Source organism: Narcine bancroftii, chromosome 8, assembly GCF_036971445.1.
Source record: "Narcine bancroftii isolate sNarBan1 chromosome 8, sNarBan1.hap1, whole genome shotgun sequence".
Taxonomy (NCBI): Eukaryota; Metazoa; Chordata; class Chondrichthyes; order Torpediniformes; family Narcinidae; genus Narcine; species Narcine bancroftii.
In genome coordinates, this window is record NC_091476.1 from 47,388,270 (window position 1) to 47,410,760 (window position 22,491).

General features: G+C 42.0%; 1 protein-coding gene across 1 annotated transcript in view; it reads left to right on the forward strand.

Moving 5' to 3' along the window:
• The window catches only part of LOC138741993 (sodium/hydrogen exchanger 2-like), a 75,102-nt gene extending 60,184 nt beyond the window's left edge, over positions 1 to 14,918 (forward strand). The window contains exons 10-12 of the mRNA XM_069896189.1: positions 185 to 304; positions 5,943 to 6,006; positions 13,265 to 14,918. Of these exons, the coding sequence (XP_069752290.1) occupies positions 185 to 304; positions 5,943 to 6,006; positions 13,265 to 13,620 (540 nt within the window). The 3' untranslated portion in view covers positions 13,621 to 14,918. The remainder of the gene's footprint in view (positions 1 to 184; positions 305 to 5,942; positions 6,007 to 13,264) is intronic.
• The last annotated feature ends 7,573 nt before the right edge of the window (positions 14,919 to 22,491 follow it).

Here is a 22,491-nt window from a genome sequence, read left to right on the forward strand (position 1 = left end):
ATATGTTCAATCACGCTTTCAATCAGCATTTTATATTGCCTATCATTTTATTGAAGAAGACATTTTCTTTTTCATGTCTGGGAGGGTGTTGAATGTGGCTCTTGCAAGTGATGAACTGAGCCATTTGAACGCTGGTTATATGGCACTTCGGTAATGCTGTGATCTATTGCTTCCATGTGAACAGATGCAGTCCTACAACAGACATACCCTGCCTGAGGGGAAACACTCCAATCAGGCGAAAGAGATCTTTCTGCGTCGTCAAGAGAGTTTACTGAAGGACGATTTCATTCTAGATTCTGTGAAGGTACACTGAGTTGATCAATCAGATCTGCAAGGACAAACAGCTTTTAAATGTTTTCTTTCGCACCGTATTTTATCATTGAAATAATGCAGAAATGTTACACACATTAACATACACAAGCCCATATTTAGAGTATAAAGGAGGTTATTCTTTTTCCTGTTGACTTTAGTTGATCCAATTCTCCAGATTTTCCCCATTGCACTGGAAATCCTCTGGATTAATTTGAAATATCTGCCATTTTAATGAGGGTGGTACGGTTGGCATAGCCTTTACAGTGCCAGCAATCAGGTCCGGGGTTTGAATCCTGCACTGTCTGCAAGCAGTTTGTACGTTCTCCCCGTGTCTGCGCAGGATTTCTCCGGGGGCTCTGGTTTTTTCCCCACTGCTTGAAACGCACCGGGGGTTGTAGGTTAATTGAATGTAAATTGGGTGACATGGACTCGTAGGCCAAAATGGCTTGTTATTGTGCTGTATGTCGAAATTTAAAGTAAACAAAAACATAAAATACATGGGCTGATGCTTCCATTAACATAACAATGACATGATCCTAAATATCTTTGTTGGCAGTCTCACCTATTTAGTGCCTATTCATTTCCAATCGAAAAAAATTCGTATTTTGCTTTGAAATTTACCACGTTCAGTTTATTGTGCTGTGCTTGTGCCCAGCTTAATCCTACAATGACATAACTATCTTCAGCTTCATCGATTGCCAGGGTGAGGCTAAATATCAACTTGAGGAACAGCACATTATATTCCTCCAAGACAACCTTAAATCTATCAGCAAGAATATTTTCCAACCAGATGGCATTAACAATTCAGTCTGGGCAATCTCCAACCAGATGGCATTAGCATTAACTTCTCCAGTTTCCGTAAAGCCCCTTTCCTGTCTCTGTCTGTTTCTCTCTCATGACTCTCCCACCCCCTCATGTCTCTCTCTCCCCCCTCCTCCATCTCTCTCTCCTATCTGTCCCATCTCTCTCTCTCTCTCTTTCAGCTCCACACCTCTTTCCCTCTCCATTCTGAGAGCTTCCCCCTCCCCTATCACCTCAGCTTTATTCCCTTCTGCCCTCCCACCAATATTGACCTCTTGCCTGCTGGCCTGTGCTCTTCCCTCTGCCCTTCCTTCCTTCCTCTGCACTCCTCCTCCTTTCTCCCCCTCCCAACTTTTTATTTAGGCACCCACCTGCTTTTTGATCACACCTTGACAAGGGCTCTGGCTTGAAACCTTTATTACCCTTTACTAATGATACATTCTAACATATTGGTGTCTTCTTTGGCTTGGCTTTGCGGATGAAGATTTATGGAGGGGGTAAATGTCCACGTCAGCTGTAGGCTCGTTTGTGGCTGACAAGTCTGATGCGGGACAGGCAGACACAGTTGCAGCGGTTGCAGGGGAAAATTGGTTGGTTGGGGTTGGGTGTTGGGTTTTTCCTCCTTTGCCTTTTGTCAGTGAGGTGGGCTCTGCGGTCTTCTTCAAAGGAGGTTGCTGCCCGCCGAACTGTGAGGCGCCAAGATGCACGGTTTGAGGTGATATCAGCCCACTGGCAGTGGTCAATGTGGCAGGCACCAAGAGATTTCTTAGGCAGTCCTTGTACCTTTTCTTTGGTGCACCTCTGTCACAGTGGCCAGTGGAGAGCTCGCCATATAACACGATCTTGGGAAGGCGATGGTCCTCCATTCTGGAGACGTGACCCACCCAGCGCAGCTGGATCTTCAGCAGCGTGGACTCGATGCTGTCGGCCTCTGCCATCTCGAGTACTTCGACGTTAGGGATGAAAGCGCTCCAGTGAATGTTGAGGATGGAGCGGAGACATCGCTGGTGGAAGCGTTCTAGGAGCCGTAGGTGATGCCGGTAGATGATGCCCATGATTCGGAGCCGAACAGGAGTGTGGGTATGACAACGGCTCTGTATACGCTTATCTTTGTGAGGTTTTTCAGTTGGTTGTTTTTCCAGACTCTTTTGTGTAGTCTTCCAAAGGCGCTATTTGCCTTGGCGAGTCTGTTGTCTGTCTTGTTGTATTGCATATTGGTGTATTGCACAATAAACACAACGTCTGCAGATTTTCTTGTTTAACAGCATGAACACTGAATTTTCTGTATTTAGTTCCCATCTCTATCTGATTCCACTATTACCACCCCTCCTGTCCGTGCTCTTGTTCTCACTTCTCTGTCCAATCTTCCATCTTCTAACCCCACCCCAGTGCTCTTTTCCCTCCCTCTCTGCCACTCCCTTCTGTTCAGTACCCTATCACTTCTTGGCTCCTTCCCAGACCCTTCAGTCCTCCTTCCCCTCCCCCCCACTTTGTATTCTTAATGATCTCTCCTTCCCACTTTAGTCTTAATAACGGGTCCCAACCCCAACATGGACACTCCCTGACCTGCTGTCCCTCCATATTCCAACAAGGGTTTCCTCACTCGCACTTTGCAAATTTTTGGGCACTAACTTTTGAGGCTACGTCTCTTCTCGTGGTCATCAGGTGCTTTTTAAAAGTGTTGAGTTTCTCCTTCTTGAGTCCCAGTCCATCACCAGCCCTTGGGTTAAAAGATTTCTCACACTCACCTCAAATCAGTGTTAGGTCTGCTTTGTTCATGAATGAGTGAGACAAACACCAGGCTGAGTCGAAATCAGGGTTCTTTGTTCTTTATTACCGGATTGTAACACTTGCGACTAAACATGTTAGTCGGAGAATGCATTCTGCCGTTATCAGCAAAATGGTGATTTTTTATACCCTTGGATACATGCTTAGAACATCATCATATCATTACTTGTCCAATGACTAAAACTGTTGCTATCCTTTCCCTGCTAGCTTCCTGCCTCTCAATCCATCAATGTCTCTCTTATCTTGTAAGTACAAGGATGCATTCACATCTTGTTACAGCCCTGTACAGGGTAACTCCTTACACATTCCCATCTCATGATGTTTTACCTTACATCAGTCCACCCAACACAACCCATTCACCTCAATTTTCTGATAAGATAAAGAATGGCAATCCTGTTTAGCCAGCTAAGGCCACATAAGTTGGTATGCTTCAGTTAGATTAGTAGTACAATTAGAGTAGCGATCAGCACAGCACTATTACAGCGCCAGCGACTCAGATTGGAAACCAGTGTTGCCCGTAAGGAGCAACGAGCCTAGATTTTTCCAGGATCCTCCTGTTTTCTCCCACTCTCCAAAAAAAATGTACAGGGTTGGTGTTAATTAGGTGTAATTGGGCAGCACTCGTTTCAATGACTGGAATCGGCTTCTAATGTTTTTTAAAAAAGTAATTTTAAATCTCGCTTCATCCTCCTCTGTTCCAAAGAAAAAAAAAATAGTCTAAGTAGCGATGATTTATGAAGCAATTCTAACTGAAGCTGCATATTGGCAGGTATACACTTGCACATCAGGCTGCTTGCTGTGATATTAATTTCCCCATTAATATTAAAGAGGTTATCCAGTATGCACGAATGATGCTTTCTGCCAACCAGGACAGATCCAAAAGTCGTGACTTCCCATTTAATTTCTAAGCAGCTGCCCAAAGATATTTGTCAGTCAGGGGTCCTGGAACAGCAATGTGACCTTGGGAGGTGGATCCTGAGACTGTATACCTGCAAAGACCTGATTATCTTTCTCGCTCACTCTTGTTATAGGACTCTGAAATTTTGAAAATATTAAAATCTATCACTTTTAAACATATTATATAAACATTCAAATTAATTAAACCCTTTAAGATTGATAAATAGAACACTTTCCTTCACTTAACACAATGCTGTAATTAATTAAGCTATCTACCCATTGCCAGGCCACTTGTATCTGGCCCTAACCCATGGCGACTTGCATGTCCATTGGGGCCAGACCCATAGTTCCACTCCTGGTCCAACAGCAGAGCTGTGGGATTCAGATGAGTTAGAACCCAACTTCCAGCTCATCTCCACCACAGTCAGTGATGAGCTGACCAACAAAGAGCATCTCAATGCTGAACCCTCAGAGAAAGGTGCAATTGTTTTGGAACAGTATTGTGGCTGATAGAAATCTAAATGGAAGGCCACTGCTTCCTACTAACAATGGGACCACTAGTAATCTGCTTTGCAGGCAACCTGCAATTAACTAAAAGTCAACAGTTAAGAGCAAAATTCAAGATTGAGTTTATTGTCATGCACAAGAACCTTTCCTTTGCTTGTCCTGGAAAGGCAACAGTTACCAACTAATCCAGCATCTAATCAAACTAGAAAGAGAAGCAAAACTATTCCCTTCAGAGAGATCGAGAGGCTGTGGAACACTCCATTTTCTCTGATGTAGGGTCACCTGGGGCTCCCATAACACCCACAGCTGCATGCCCTGACGTTCAGCAGTAAATCCAAGCACAAGGCCCCATATTCCCCAACAGTCCCGAACCCCCTCCTCTTTCCCCCCCCCCCCCCCCCCCCGCGGAAGAGATAGGGAGCTGTCAGTGCAACGAGGCTTCTCAGTGACCCTGCTTACCCTAGCACCTTCATGGAGTATGGTCCTGTTTCCCAGAAACTGGTCGTCAACAGCCTGAGGCCTTGCGTGAGGCATTCAGCCACCAAGACCAGAACCAAAGCGTGCCATAATAACAGCTGGATTTAGTTAGATTAACCACATTTGGGTCCAAGTTCATTGAAGTGGTTTCTATCTGTTCCTAGAAGCCATTTCAGTCCTTTGACAAAGGAAACACAAACTTGTCTGGAATAACTGTATGTTGAAGGAGTTGACATTGCCTCCTGATATATGAACCTTCTCTTTAATGGATCAAAATCTCTACTTGCAGCTGGTCCAGGCACAGTGTCGTCTTCTGCTGACGTGCACTGAAGGTAGGATGCTGCTGAGTAATGATTAGTGAAAGAGGATAGGTGGTGCAGGAAGCATTGTTCATCAATTGCAATACACAAATGTGCTGGAGAAACTCAGCAGATCACGTAGCATCCACAGGAAGTAAAGGACAACCAAAGTTTCAGGTAAGGGCTCAGGATGCTGAGTGACCTGCAGAGTTCCTCCAGCATGTTTCTGAATTTTATGCATTGCACTTGACCCCAGCATCTGCTGACCTTCTTGCTTCCTGTGAAGGCTGAGGAAAGTTCATCTCCCACCCTCCATCCTCACTACATTCTACAGATGAGGTATCGAGAGCATCCTGTGCAACTGAATCACTGCCTGGTTTGGAAGCTTTACCTCCTTGGAACGCAATATCCTGCAGAGGATAGTGAAGTCAGCGGGAAACATCATTCGGGGCTCTCTTCCTACCATTAAGGACGTCTACAACACTCGATGCAGGTGAAAGGCAATAAACATTGTGAAGGTCTCCACACATCCTTCATGTAAACTGTTCTCCCTTCTGCCATCTGGTAGGAGGTACCATAGCACTCTGGCCCTCGTGTCCAGATTGGACAACAATATTTTTTTCCCCAAGCCCTCAGGCTCCTGAATTCCAGAACATATGTGGATACTGTACTGTGGACTTTAAATGTATGTCTAAATATTTTAATGTTTAACTTCTATTCTAACTTGTATTGATGTAAATATGCTCCAAGGTCTTGGAGAAATGATATCTCGTCTTTACCACGTGAGCTTGGTACGAACGATAAATAAAGGTAACTTGACTCCAATGTTCATTAATTGCTCTTTAAATCCTTGTTCCACAGAGGAGATCGGTTTATTCAGCTGATGCATCACAAAAGAAAGCCAAACTGGCTCGTTCGCTCACAGGTAAGGAACAACATTGCCTCCCATAACTTCCCTAAACATAGCTTCATTTAAACCTATCACCTATCTACGCTATTTGTTGGGCAAGCCACCCCAGCATCGTGGCTGATTGAGTTTCTGAAATTCACCATTCAAGAATTCATAAATCATAGCTCAGAAATCTGAGATGGAGAGTAAATTTCTCTCTCAGAATTTCTATGGAAAAATAGTAATTAAATAAACACATCTATTTTTAAAAATGTGTTTGTTGATGCCTGGGCAAATTATGCAGGGGGGCAATATGGAAAACCACGTGAAGGACCATGAAAAATGACCATCTGTCTTCCTGTAACATGAGGATGCCTGTGACCTGAAACCTCATTGACCTTTTCCCTCTGTGATTGCAGCACTTCCATTTTAGTTAATAACCCTGATGATTTTGCTCTGAAAATTGTCAGTCTAATTTCTATTTGGTTGTATTGACGGCAGCAGCATCCAGGACCATTGGTTGAAGGCCGCTCACAGTTCAACTATGGTCGGGCCATAGGTAGTGAGGGTGGGGGGGTGCATGTGGAATGGGTGACATTAGCAGCAGCGCACACCAAACCTGCTCCTTTCCTACCCAATCAGGCCAGACTTCAGAAGAGTGGCCTGTCATTAACCATGTTGCTGAGGTTGCAATGGTGTTGAAAGGGCTGGATAGAGTGGACATGGAGATGTTTCCAGTGATGGGAGGGTCTAGGACCCGAGGGCACAGCCTCAGAATAAAAACAATGATCCTTTAGAACAGAGATGAGGAGATATTTCTACAGCCACAGTGTGCTAAATCTGTGTACTTCATTGCCACAGATGGCTGTGGAGGTTAAGTTTTTGGGTATATTTGGATCAGAAGTTGATAGGTTAGTAATGGTCAAATGTTATGGGGTTGAGGGAGAAAGATGTATCATTCATGATTAAATGGCAAAGTAGATTAGCAGATATGATGTGCTAAATGACCCAAGTCTGCACCTATGTCTTATGGTGTATGAATGAACCATTCTGACATTTTAATTTGATGAGACTTTAAAATGTTTCCATTTACTGTAATCTAGACAGTTTCTTTCCTGCAGTTCTCAGACTCTTGAATAGATCCCACATTAGTATAAGATGACACCTTGCACTGGTTATCTGTACTTCCTCTATTTAATGACATTTCCATCATTTTGGTTTTTATGATAAGACAATATTTTATTCTTGCAAGTTTTCCTGAACTATTTCGAGGTTGACCTGCCTGGACAGTTCAGGTGAAAGCTGTTTTTTGAGCTATCTAGTTGAACATCCATGCGTAGTACAACATAAACCACAGGACAGAAGTGCAGTTACAAAGAGAGATCCAGAGCAAAGGCAGCATAATTTTACCATTTTGAGGTTCATTCAAATAATTCACTTTTCAAAGTAAGCTGGTACCACTTAATATAGGTATTTACTCATTCTGCATTAGATGTCATCCAGGTGAGGAACCATGTACCTCAGACAAATGAAATTCATTTATCTGTTGTTTGGTGCAGATCAACAAGGACATAAAATATACCCCGACTCTGATGTCTGTGGAACATGGTTAGTGTAGAGATTAGCACACACAGTTATAGATCCAATGACCCAAATTTGAATCTGCCACTGTCTGCAACGAGTTTGCACGTTTTCTCCAGGACCTGTATAGGTTTCTTCCAGGTGCTCTGCTTTCCTCCCATGTTCCAAAGTTGTGGGGTTAGCAGGTTAATTGGTGACATGGGTGCAATTTGACAGTGAGGGCTCCTGGACTGGAGTGGCCTGTTTCTGTGCTGAATCTCTAAATTAAAAAAAATATTTTACTCGCATATGAAGCTTAAGACATATTTGTAGATGCATTAAAATAAAACAAGTTAACATTCCTTGCTAATTCCACTGACCTGCACCCAGTCCATCACCCTCCATACCTCTCCCACCCATGTACCTGTCCAAATTCTTTAATGTAAAAATAGCATGTCTACAATAAAATGTGTTGTAGCTCAATACTGATGCAGACCTACACAGGGGAACTGGATGAAGAGTGCTTTCCAGCATTAACAGAGAGTGTAATGGAAGATTGCATTCTTTGAAATCATTAGTGGAAAATGACAAGCTGGTGGGGTAATGGATGGCAGCGTGATTCTGCAGTGGTTAGCACTGTTTCAGGGACCAGGGTTTGATGCCGACTCTGGTTGCTCTCAGTGGAGTTTGCAGGCTCTCTGGCTGTGAGGGTTTCTCCAGGTACATGGTTTTCTCCCACAGATACATGGGTCAATTATATTCATGTAACAGTACAGCACAGGAACTGGCCATTCAGCCTATCTGTCTGCTCTGAAAAGAGTAGACCTGTGCACTGAATCAAGTCAAACCAGAACTCTTCTGCTTGTATCTGATAGATACCCCTCATTCCTGTTCATGTGTCTAGGCAGAAGCCTCTTAAATGCTATTTGTTTATTATTTAATTGCCTCTAAACCTTAGTTTAGAAGTCAACAGGTTGTACATGGTGGGAATTTTCTGATGTTTAATGCAAGGAGTATTGTAGGAGAGGCAGATGAGCTTAGAGTGAGGATTGGCATGTGGAATGATGGCAACGTGGCCATTAGTGAAACTTGGTTGCAGGAGGGGCAGGACTGGCAGATCAATGTTCCAGGCTTCTGTTTCTTTAGACGTGATAGAATGGCAGGGATGAAAGGAGGAGGAGCGGCATTGCTCGCCAAGGAAAATATCACAGCTGTGATCTGGCAAGACCAACCAGAGGACTCATCTGCCTAAGGTTATTTGGATGGAATGGGAGAGATAGGACCACATGCACGGGGTTGTAGATAGATTATCCAATAGTCAAAGAGAATTGGAGGAGCAAATCTGTAGAGAGATAGCAGACAGTGGCAGGAAACACAAGGTTATGATAGTAGGGAATTTTAATTTTCCACATAATGACTCTGATTTTCAAACTGTAAAAGGGCTGGATGGCTTGGAATTTGTCAAATGTGGAAAGTTTTCTAAATCAATATATTGTGGCGGCTCGCCCCAGCAACAGGTAAACCGGCTCAAAGAGTTGTGGGCAAGTCCACGGTAGATCTGACCGTGAGAGCTCTGGATGCAGGGCAAACCCACAGCCTGGCAGCTGATGTCATAAAGGTCCTGGGAGTTGCAAGAGTCATTGAGTTCTGAGGGATTTATTGCACGCGAGAGTTCAACTCACTTTTGACTCTGCGTGGTTCTTTCGCTCGCTGCATCCCTAGTGTGACTACAATCTAGAGATACCAACTAGAGAGGGTGCAATACTGGATCTCCTTTTGGGGAATAAGACTGGACGGGTGACAGAAGTATGTGTAGGGGAACATTTTGGGTCTGGTGATCATAATTTCTTTAGTTTCAAGTTAATTATGGAGAAGGAAGGGTCTGGGCCTTGGGTGCGATTCTAAATTGGAGAAAGGCTAAATGTGAGGAAATGAGAAAGGATCCGGAATGAGTGGATTAGGGCAGGGATGTTAGGGCAAGGATGTGCAAGGTAAGTGGAGGACCTTCAAAAGTGAAATTTTGAGAGTAAAGAACTTGTATGTTCCTGTCAGAATTAAAGGCAAGGTTAGCAGGTATAGGGAACCTTGAATTTTGAGGGATATTGGGGATTTGGTTCAGAAGAAGAGAGAGGTGAACAACAGTTATAGGCAACATGGAGCAAATGAGGCATTTGAGGAGTATAAAAAAGACAAGAAAAAAACTCGAAAGAAATCTGGAAGGCTAAAAGAAGACGAGGTCGCTTTGGCAGTCAATGTGAAAGAAAATCGTAAAGGTTTCTACAAGAATATTATAGTAAGGGATAAAATTGGTCCCCTTGAAGATCAGAGTGGTGGGCTTTGCATGGAGCCAAAAGAAAAGGACGAGATCTTAATTGTTTTTTCATCTGCATTCACTCAGGAAACTGATATAGAGTTGTGGGAAGTAAGGCAAGTGAACAGTGAGGCCTTGGAACCAATACAGATTAAAGAGGAGGATGTGCTTGCTGTCTCAAAGCAAATAAGGTTGAATAAATCCCTTGGGCCTGACAAGATATTCCCTTGGACCTTTAGGGATGCTAGGTTAGAAATTGCAAGGGCTCTGGTAGAAATATTTAAAATGTCATCCGAGTGTGGTGCCGGAGGATTAGAAGGTAGCTCACATTTTGTTCTGTTGTTTAAAAAGGCTCTAAAAATAACCCTGGAAATTATAGGTCAGTAAACCTGATATTAGTAGTAGATAAATTATTGGAAGGTGTTCTAAGAGATCAGATACACCAGTATAATGGTAGGGCACTGAAGAAAGTGGTAGAACAGTGGGACCTGGGAATACAGATACATAATTCCCTGAAAGTGGTGTCACAGGTGGATAGAGTTCTAAAGAGAGCTTTTGTAATATTGGCCTTCATAAATATTGAGTATAGTAGTTGGGATGTTATGGTAAAGTTGTATAAGACATCGGTGAGGCCAAATTTGGAGTATTGAGTGTGGGAAAGATTGAAAGAGTGCTGAAAAGATTTACTAGGATTTTGCTCAGACTTCAGGAACTGAGTTACAGAGAAAGGTTAAACAGGTTAGGACTTTATTGGGCTAATGAAATAATATCAAAATTGTATGCAGTGCATCAGGAATGAAACAAAAACATTGGATTCTGGAGCATAGTAGAATGAGGGAAGATTTGATAGAGGTATTTAAAATTAAAAGGGGGATAGACAGAGTAAATGTTAATAGGCTTTTTCCACTGAGGGTAGGTGAGATACAAACCAGAGGACATGGGTTAAGAGTGAAAGGGGGAAAGTTTAGGGAGAATGTGAGGGGAACTCCTTCACACAGAGAGTAGTGGGGGTGTAGAACGAGCTCCCAGCTGAGGAGCTCAGTTTTTCAATTTTTACATTAAAGAATTTGGACAGGTACATGGGTGGGAGAGGTATGGAGGGTGATGGACTGGGTGCAGGTCAGTGGAATTAGGCAAAAAAAAATGGTTTGGCGCAGACCGAAGGGGCCTGTTTCTTTACTGTAATGTTCCATGGTTCTAAATTACAAAGAATATTCTCACTTATCATCTCACTGTACATTTTCAAACAGACAAAACAGCATTTCTCCAAACCATGGTGAACACACATTACGCAGCACGTAATAATCACATACATACATCAAAATATAAATTTAAATAAATTATGTAAATATTTTGGGATGATTTACATGGTTACAGGATCTTGCTCCTCAATCTCACAGCTTGCAGCAAGAAGTTATTTCCCAGCCTGATTCATTCAAATAATTCACTTTTGATGTAACTCTGCCTTCTTCTTGATGGGTCAAAGATACTGTGTGCTGGGTGCTGGGTTAAGGAAGGAGTTGATATAGAAGTGGAAATAAGTGTCTGGCATACAGGGAAATAAGGAGAGGGGGAAAAGGCTGATGGGACGGCTCATGTGGGTGCCAGCAAGGGCCCAATGAACCCTTGACACAAGGTTCAGGATGCAATCCTGGTGGGAGAAATGTGTCGTCAGGCCAGTAGAAAGCCATGCTGGTGAGTTGCTGGCGACACGCTAAAACTAGATTGTTGGCTCTGAATACAGTGGAGTTTGGTGTCACACCCTCATTTATGTTGATTTTTACCAATGTCTGGAAGTGCGTGGCTGGTACAGTGGAGAGACCCCATTCTATCCTGACCTCCCATGCTGCCAGTGCAGAGTTTGGATGGTCTCCCTGTGACCACAAGGGTTTCCTCCGGCTGTTCCAGTTTCCTCCCACATCCCCAAGAAAATGAGTGGAGACACAAGAGAGTGCAGATGCTGGAGTTTGGAGCTGGAACAAACGTCTGGAGGAACCTCAGCGGATTACGCAGCATCTGTGGGGGCAGAGGGACGGAGGAGGTTTCGGGTCAAGACCTTGCTTCAGGACCGAGAGTGCAGAGGGAAGGTGGCCAGTGTTAAGAGGAGAGCTGGCAGGCAATGGGGAAATGTGGTGTCCTCTCACGTGAGCCTTCCCTCACATTTCCTCCATTTCCTGAACTTCTGCTTTAAGCCATTCCCCCTCCCCTCCCCAGAGACCTTCATTCTTCCCCCAAATAGACTCCTTATCCAACACCACATTCCCCATATTTTCCAGCTCATAACCCATCACATATTCCCTCCCCATCTCTTTCTATGACTATTGTGTTCGCTTCCCACCTGCCCTCCCTGACCCCTGCAACTATAGGAGATGCAACCACTGTTCCTATCCCTACTCCCTCCTCACCATCAGGGACTGATATCCAGCAGCCCTTCTGGGTGAGGCAGAGATTCACCTGCACCTGTTCCAACTGCGCTCCGTGCTCCTGATGTGGCCTGCACTAGAGACCAAATCACAGTCTAAGGAACAGGTTTGCAGAATTCCTGCATTCTGTACATAATGGCCATTCCAAACACCCAGTTGATACCATTTCATCTCCCCTTCACATTCCCACACTGACCATCTCGGTTCTCAACTTCTCCACTGCCAGAGTGAGGCCAAACATAGATCAGAGGAACAGCACCTAGGTCGTCTATAATACAGTGGTGATACATAGAATTTTCCAACTTCAGCTAATCCACAGTTGCTGTGCTCTCTCCTTCTATTCCCCACCCCCAGCCATGTGATCTCCTGTCCAGTCCAGTGGTGAAACCGAGCTCCGGCCATCCGAGTCTCTTTCCTCAGCCCCTGGTTCTGAACCCCCAATACAATCAGGAGGTTGTCAGCGCCTGAGGTTCTTCGGGAACCCTACTCACCATTAGCTCCCTTATGGGTCCCAGTTCTGATCCCTGGTTCCCATGACTCTGCCTCCAACAGTCTACTTGGGTGAAGAGTGAAGACTGAAGGAACTCTATCTCTGTGCCATCTGCGGGGGGGAGGCGGGGGGTTGGTTTAAGGCACAAGTCCAGGATATGTGAGGGAAGGCTCCATCAACCACAATGTGGAGACTGATGCAAGTCCTTCAGCCACTGAGTCCCTCACTGGTTCACTGCTATTTCTCCTACTATGTAGCATCATCCCCCAGACTTCTGCTTCTTAGAGGGGAGGTGTTCTCCCACTCTGCTGATGTGTGTCTGCTGTTCCCCAAAGGCCACAACCCTCGTGGTCTGGGCTACCAAGCATGGTTATTTGTCAATATGGTTTGAACATTGTGGGCACTCTCTTCCATCTTGGGTTTTGCCACAGTCATACGCGTTGCAAGGAATCATTAGGGATTTCAGCATGCCAAAGTTTCAGAATGCCCTTTTGTCTCTCCTTTGTGCAGTTGGCGGATACGGAGGCAGTAAAAATAATTCAGCGGACCAACGCCCAAGGTTAGCCAAGTCCGTTTCAGTGACCCACGAGCAGCCCAGCATCACAGAGTGGATCAATGAGGAAGAATCGGAGAACCTACAGAGCACCGATGAAAAGGGCGTAGATCAGAATGACATGAACACAAAAAACTCTGGGCTAAAATTGAAGCTCAGGTTTGCGTCTCAGGATACAGTTATAAATGGATTGCCACAGAATGAAGCTAGCAATGGTAGTAGCCTACCCAATAGGAGTTTGCGCTGTGTACCCCCATTAGTCCGTCAGTTTTCTGAGCAAATCAATGAGACAGAGACAACACTGAATGAATAAAAAAAGAATATAACAATGAATCAAAAGTTAATGCGAGACAATCTGCTTTAAAACTTCTTCTATGAAGGCTTTTCCAGCAATTAATGGACCATTGTCACCAGCTCCCTTTTAGGAAAAGCAATACTGATATATGGGGGATAAAAAATAAATCCCATCTGCGGGCTAAAATTAATTTAATAATCAAACGAATTTCGGTTCATCATCTTGACAAATATGTTTATGAAATGCACAGCCACAACGCAGTTCACTGCGAACCACTATTGGTTCAAAATTATGAATCATGGCTTTGCATGCTATTTCAATTCATCATAAAACCAAGGAACCGGACATAAAAATATAGTCACATGAAGTCGCATGGGGTTAAAGCCCTTTCTTGATCTCTTGTGCATTTTAAGAAGGTTTGGTGCTGTCAGTTCCAGAGTGGAGTGCAAAGAAAACTCATTGTAATGTTGCAGTGTACAAAAGGTCTGGAGAAGCTCAGCAAGTCACGTTGCATCACCTTGCGCAGCCACTTCAAGACTTTATGCAAAGGTTCCAACAACTTCCAAGTTCCTGTTCAATGTCTCCCCACCTTTTGTAAACTGCTGGTCATAATTGGGAACCCTTATCAGCATAACAGACATTTCATATAGTCAGTAAGACAGAAGTTATATCTAGCCATATTAAGCAGATCATGTGGTAAATATACTGTACACAGTCATTATTACCTTGTCCGAGCCTGCTTGAAACTTTGTAGGGAAATTAAGTGAATGTCATCGCAAATGGCTTCACTCATTGAGCCATCCAAGAAGGCTACTCATCTTTTGACATCACCTCACAAAAAGATACATTCTTCATTTCCTCCAATGAGGTTATTCGATTACAAATCAATCTGATGAGTTGCCGTAACCATGAACATGAAGCATTGTGCACTTTATATATGTAGTCAGGAGTCTGGGACTGAGATAACAGGCTCTCAGCTATTTATTGTATATACATCTAATGTCCATGTTGCTGTTCTTGGACCATTGAACACTTCCCAGCTCTGACTCAATATGCCTTCCATCTTGTGGTTTACCTGTTGTCAAGGAGTCAAAGCTTTCAATTTGAAAGTGGAAGGCAGGGCAATATGAGAAATTTGTATATCATCTCATGTACTAATGTGTTATAATGTAACTAGGTATTGTATATATTACATACCATATGGTATTGTACCTGTATTGTACATATAGCTGATTTATCACAAGCTTTAAAGTGATTGTATATATTAGACATCTGATAATTGACTAGAAATTGAGTGTTGTTGTGCAGAATAAACATTGGAATGAATCACTCCTTCAGCATCTTTATCTTTACTGCAATTTCATTAGTTTATTACAATTTATTTGAACCATTCTGTTTCTTGCTAGTACTGATTAGAGACCAAATTGAGCTTTAAAGGTAAAAAAGATGAAAAGAATGGCATACTTTTGCCCAGAACCTTTTAGAATCTCTCAACATGCATTTGGACCAATTAAGTGGTTCTTAAATTGGAGTCATTTTATTATAAGAATTGCTGCAAGCTCTCACTTGCAAGAATGTCTTAGAAATATGGAGAATGGCTGTTTATTAATCAGGTTGCCAAGAATCTTTTTTTTAAACATATATATTTATGTTTTTGTATACAGTACAATATTATACAGAATCATATCCAAATGAATCTTATAATTATCAAAATAGAATAAAACAAATAAAAAAGTTGTACAGTACATAAAGGTGAGAAGAGAGAAAAAAGTGTAAAAGAAAAAAAATAAAGATATATGTCCAAAGCTACTGTCATAACTACCCTCCCAAAAAGAAAGACAGGATATTAATAAAATAGTAGAATTAAACTAACATGATAAGGTTCAACCATTAAGATTTAATAAAAAAGTAGTGGTGGGGTATAGAAGAGAAAATGTAAGATATTCAAGCCCATAATATCTAGATATGGTTTCCATATTTTTAAGTATGTATCATACCCATTTCTAATATTACAAGTCACATTTTCTAAGGGAATACAATTTCACATCTCTCTCTTCCAACAATCAATTTGAAGACTGGATTCAGGTTTCCATGTAATTGCTACACATCTCCTGGCCACCGCCACTGCAACTTTAACATTTTTCAATTGATATTTTGACAACTTCAATTGTTCCACCAGGGATCTTTGTGATGATATGATTAAAGATTCTGACATGGCAGAATGGGCAATCATTTATTTTGCTGAGCGAGTGTGCGCACACCCGGAATCTTCTCACTCAGAGGTAAAGAGTGTTAGCAATTGGAACACAGTCATCACCCAACTAAAGGAAAGATAGCTGAGGCAGAGGGAACACAAGAGACGGTTCAGCCATGTTAACCCATACTAGTGTGTCACAATCACAGTTATTTTCCTGACCAATATTTGAAACACCATTTCCCATTTTTAAAATAACGATATGTTTTCCCCCTCCGATTAATATCACATTACAGGTACACAATCTTTTATCCGGACATCTAAAATCCGGAAAGCTCCAAAAACCGGCATTTTTTTCCTGGTGCTGGTACAGCAGAGGGAGGGAGAGAGAGAGAGAGAGAGAGACACAGCAGTGCGACTAAGTTGGGCGCAGGTGAGGGGAGAGAGACGGCAACGCGACTCGGGTGGGCGAGGGGGAGAGAGAGATGGCAGCGCAACTTGGTGGGCGAGGGGAAGAGAGATGGCAGCGTGACTTGGGTGGGCGGGGGGGAGAGAGACGCCAGCATGACTGGAAGGGGATAGATACGGCAGCACAATTCAGGTGGGCTTAAATCTGGGGCAGCTGGCTTTTGTTCTGAAATCCGGAAAAATCCAAAATTAATAACAATTTACAGCACGGAAACAGGCCATTAGGCCCTTCTAGTCCGCACCGAACCAAACACCCCTCTCTAGTCCCACCTCCCTGCACAATGCCTGCAAATTCAGAACACACTGTCAATATTTAGTCTGACAGTTCATTTCAATATGCAGATTTAAAAAAATCTTTAAGCACTATTTGTTTGAGCTCATCTCTTGCTTTTTTTTTCTCTTATTTTTACGATAGAGATGCCTTTAGCTCAAATTCACCCTCCCTCTCCTGGCTCCATTTGTCCATTTCTCCCTTTCTTTGCTTCTCACTCTCCTAACCCTGTCTCTCAACTCCATCCTCCTGTTCCCCTACCTGGCACCATCTGCCCATCATCCTTTACCCCTCCCTCATCAGTCCACCTCTTGCCTGCTGACCCCATTCCCTCTCTTTAATTTTGCCCTTTCTTCCCTTTTTCAGCCCTGAATCAGGGTCACAACCTGAAATGTCAACTCTCCATTTGCTTCCTTGGATGCTGCCTGACCAGCTAAGTTTCTCTGACCGTTTCTTACGTTTAGCATGTCTGCATCAACTGAGAAAGTGACACAAGTTCAAATTCTGGGATTAAAATACTGAATGAGCAATCTGTTCTGTATGTGATATGACCAGATTCCAACTAAAACAGGGGGAAGAAAATAACTGAACAATATCTTTAACTTAGAAATTGGTTTGAAGTTAAGTTCACTCAATATTATGGCCAATATTTTAGTCTAATTTAAGATCTAAAACATCGTTATCTCAATGCTCTTCATGAAAATTGATTTCCTGATAATCTGTGTTAATATCAGTCGAATTTGTAAAGCTCAAATTCTGTTTCTGCTGATCTTAGCAGTTGCTGAAACTAATTGCAGTTTTAAAAAAAGATCCATCTTATTCTCTGTGAGTTTAGACATGCTTACAGCTCAACAATGTTTCATATTATACAGACCAATGTATCTATCCATTACCAAATTTTACAAACCAGGCAACCCCTCCTCACCGTGCATGTTATATGCGCATGCATGCTATACGAGATTATTTTTACAGGTTGAAAGAACGTGCCCATGGGAAAGTCAAACCAAAAATTTGTAGTGAGTGTGGGAAGTTATAGCGGCCATGGGAATATAATAGCGGCATTCAAAGAACACACACATTTATAGCAGCCATGGGAAAGACACACCAGCAATTTATAGTGAGCATGGAATTCTCCAGCCTGAGAATGTAATAATAGCAATGAAAGAATGCACACAATTTATAGTGGCTGTAGGAAATTTTGATCTTGAGAATATCTCTTTGTACTGAATCCCATGGTATTCCTATAAACAGGACATTCTGGCTAGTACACTGCATCTTATCGACAGACACTTTAAAATTGCAGCGCCCAGACAGTCCTCCTTGGACCTGGGTGAGATTATTGGGTAGTGTACGCCTCCTGCACCTTTCAAATAGCAGCCTAACCTCAGCAATTTAAGGGGGATCCTGCCCCTGCGATGACATGGTGAGTGATGTGTCATGCAGCCACTGGGAATCCCCTGTTCCCTTTCTGTTTAAATTTCTAGAGTAACCAGGTGAGCTATTTCCCCTTTCAAATAGGTGGAGGAGGACACCTGGGTAAGTTTTATTGTGTTCCCTGTTAGGTCTTGGATCCGGGTTGATTTTTGACTGGGCTTGCCCGGTTCGGCCCTTCCAAATAGCCTTGTGCCTGGGGGTCTTCAATCTAGTAAATAGCCAGTTAACCCTTTTACAAGGCAATGTGAAGGGGCCTACTGAGGGAGGAGATTAACATATCAAGTGCCTTTGATTTGAGACAATATTAGAATTAAAATCCTGCTTAACTCTGTGTTTTTGATCTATTTAATTGATTCCTCTCCAAAGCTTATTGATGTGTTTCAGTGGGATATCATCTATACAATGGGGGATTGTCACCTCTGGGGAAGTTGATTGGGTGATAATTGCAGGAGATTAACTGTGGCAGATACTGGTATTCACTTTGTCTCATGCCCATTTAAATGGAAATTTCTTCATCATACTACACCCATATGCATGTTGTATGAAAATATTTTTACATGATTTATGTATGTGCGCGTTATATGGGTGAAAACATCGGTCAATTGCTGTGGTGGAAGCAGTTTAGTCACAGTTTTCAAAAGCTTAGATTATTCTTGAAATACTTGTAAGGGAATGGGTGAGACATGGGAGATGATACCCCTTTAATGGGCTAGTATGAGAATGGTGAGTTGCTTCTATTGCAATTCTATTGCAACCTTTATCACATCCATTGCATTAAGCATCTGCAAAGGGTCACTCTGGGTCTGGTCCATCAAAATTGTGGTGTCTTGCAGTTAATGCTTTGTAATTTTGATCTTAAGAGATGTATACAACTGTCTTCCAACTAACTCTCAATTTTGCTTGTTCAATAGACCATAAGTCATAGGAGCAGAAATAGACTATTCAGCCCAACAAATCTGCCCGCCATTCAATCACGAGCTGATCCATTTCCCCACAGCCCCAATGCCTAGCCTTCTCCCCATAACCTTTGATGTTGTGGCTAATCAAGAGCCTCTCTCCCTAAAATACACCCAATGACATGGCCTCCACAATGACCTGTGGTAACAAATTCCAGATTCACTACGCTCTGGCTAAAGAAAATTCTCTGCATCTCTGTTCTCAGTGGGCACCCTCTTGTTCTACACTCTGCACCATGCAAAACAACGTTTCTACATCTACTCTGTCCATGCCTTTCAACGTTCAAAATGTTTCAATGAAATACCTGCTCATTTGCCTAAATTCCAATGAGTAGACCAAGAGCCATCAAACAATTCTCATGTGAACCAGAATCAGAATTTATTGTCATGAACATATGTCACAAAATTTGTTATTTTGTGCAGCATTATTGCACAGGAAGTCCTTCACTTCCAACCTACTCGAGTTATGTCCTCCCGCACGTACGACTGAATTTAAAAAAATCTTTATTAAAACTACTGTACAGGTTCATATTTTGTATTAAAAGTAGCCCCAATCCTGATGGTAGCTGTGAGAAGGGGCTATGGCCTGGGTGGTGAGGGTCCTTGATGATAGAGGCTGCTTTCTTGAGACACTGCCTTTTGTAGATGTCCTTGGTAGAGTGAAGATCCATGCCCATATTGGCTGAGTTTACAACTCTCTGTAGTCTTTTCCTGTCCTGTGCATTGGCACCTCCATTCCAGACAGTGATGAAACCAGTCAGAATGCTCTCCAAGGTACACCTGTAGAAAATTTCAAGAGTAACATATCAAATCTCCTCAAACTCCTCATGAAGTACAGCCACTGGTGAGCCTTCTTGGTCATTAATTTACTGAGGTTTAAAAGTAACTGAATTGTCATTCCTCATAGCATTAATAATCCTTGAAGCTTGTTCAATTTTCAATTGCCATGCCAAAATTTTATGTGCTCTGTCCCCTAACTTGTAATAACGTTGCTTAGATCTTTGAATTAAACGTTCAAATTTGTCAGTTTGCAATATATTATATTTTAGCTTCAACTTTGTCGAGAAAGCCTTATTATCTTCTCTGGAATTCCTTTCCCAACTCTGCTATTTGTTTTTTAAACAACTGAGACTCTACCAGAAATTTCTTCTTTTCCTTTGATTCATAACTAATTATTTGACCACATAGAAATGCCTTTAAAGCATCCCATACAATAACCATATAACAATTACAGTATGGAACAGGCCATATTGGCCCTTCTAGTCCGAACCAATTTACATGAAACTCCAACTAGTTCCACCTACTTACTCCCTGCCCATAACCCTCCAACCCCCTCACATCCATGTACTCATCTTTTTTCTTCTTTCTTTGGCTTGGCTTCGCGGACGAAGATTTATGGAGGGGGTAAAAAGTCCACGTCAGCTGCAGGCTCGTTTGTGGCTGACAAGTCCGATGCGGGACAGGCAGACACGATTGCAGCGGTTGCAGGGGAAAATTGGTTGGTTGGGGTTGGGTGTTGGGTTTTTCCTCTAACCACTTCTTAAATGACAGAACTACCCTGTCACAACTACCTTTTCCACAAGGTCATTGGGGAACATTGAAGGAACAAGACCTAAACTAAATTTACTAAGTGATTAAGTTAAATTTGTTAAAATTGCTTTAGCAGTGGCAAGGAAATGCATTGCAGTGACCTGGAAATTGGATGTGTATTTGTACAAAATAATAATTTATATGAAATATAAATTCCCCTACATTTGAACCGATGGAAGTGAAATATGGGAAAACATCTCTGGTGTGTCAACCTTGGGTCTTATAAAATGACACTTGGGGTATTAGTTTCAAAAGCACAAAGATTGGTTCTTGCATTTATTTAGCTCCTTTCTCCACCTTGGTCATCTCATTGATCTTTACACTTGATGGTGAAATTTTACAGGGCATTCACTACTGGAACTGCAGCAGCTAATTTGCACACACTTCCCTGCTTAAACCATCTCTTTTTTGTGATGTTGCATCAAAAAACTCAGGGCATCAGCAACTGAATCAATCAGCCTGTCCTTCTCTCATCTAAAAGACAACACCTCTGAGAGTGCACTGGAGTGTTAGCTTGCATTTTGTTGCTTAAGACTTTTGATTTAGAGATTCATCATGGTAACAGGCCCTTCTGGTCCATGTGACCAATTAACCTTGTCTTTGGAATATGGGAGGAAACTGGAAGAAACCCATGCAGACACGGGAAGAACGTACAAACCCTTTACCAATAACCATATAACCATATAACAATTACAGTACGGAAACAGGCCATATTGGCCCTTCTAGTCCGCACCGATTTACATGAAACTCCAACTAGTTCCACCTACCTACTCGCTGCCTATAACCCTCCAACCCCCTCACATCCATGTAAAATTACTCCTGACTGTATTCTTATTCAAATCTAAATAAATAGCAATTTGATCCTTAATAAATTTTACAAATTCTGTTTTTTTTCAATAACATTATATTAAACCTCCAGCGAAAAACTAATTGATTAACCTCCGGCCCCACACAAGAAATAATTAGCAAAGAATGGTCAGAAATGATCCTACTCTTATATTCAGCTTGAGTGAAACGTCCTTGCAAATGTGCTGATGCTAAGAAAAAGTCAATCCTAGAAAATGAATCATGACGTGAAGAATAAAATGAAAAATCTTTCTCAGTAGGATTTAATCTTCTCCAGACCTCTATCAAATTCAGATCTTTCATCAAAGAAACCAATTGAACTGCTGCTTTCGATTTTTTTCACAACTTTCGGAAATGTATCTAATAATGCATCTAACACACAATTGAAATCTCCCCCAATCAAAATATTCTTCTTAGCTTGACCTAAAGTTAAGAAAGCTTCAGACACAAACTGTTCATCATCAACATTAGGTGCATAAACATTCAATAAAGACCATGGCTCAGCAAAACAATTTACAATTAATCATTAAAATACGACCAACTGATTCCGACAAAGAAACAAGTTCAAATGGTATTTTCTTATGAATCAAAATTGCCAATCCTCTTGCTTTTGAATTAAAGGAAGATGAAGATACATGTCCAACCCAGTCCTTCAATCTTAAATGTTCTTTTTCAATTAAATGAGTCTCCTGCAAAAAAAGCAAAGTCAACTTTTATCATTTTTATATAAGCTAAAACAAGTTTTCTCTTAATCGAATTATTTAAACCCTGAACATTAAACGTTGCAAAGTTTATATTAGACATTATTATCAAAGTAAAACTCAAACAACAAATACAAAAAAACACCCTTAACTTTCTATCCCTTCTACTAACTAAAAAAACCCTTAAAACTCCCCTTAAAAGCACCCCTTTCTTTCTATCTCTTCTAATAATTAAAAAAAAGATTTAATCTTAAAGCTTTCCTTGATAAATGATCACTAAACAAAACAGCACTACAAAGTAGTAACTCCCCACTTAGCTGGGTTTGGAAAGAAATAAATCCCCCCCACAGGTGGCAGACGACTTCAGAAAGCTTCAGCAACCTCTCTTCCCCCAATCAGACTCGTAAAATGATAAGTCTAAATCAGCTC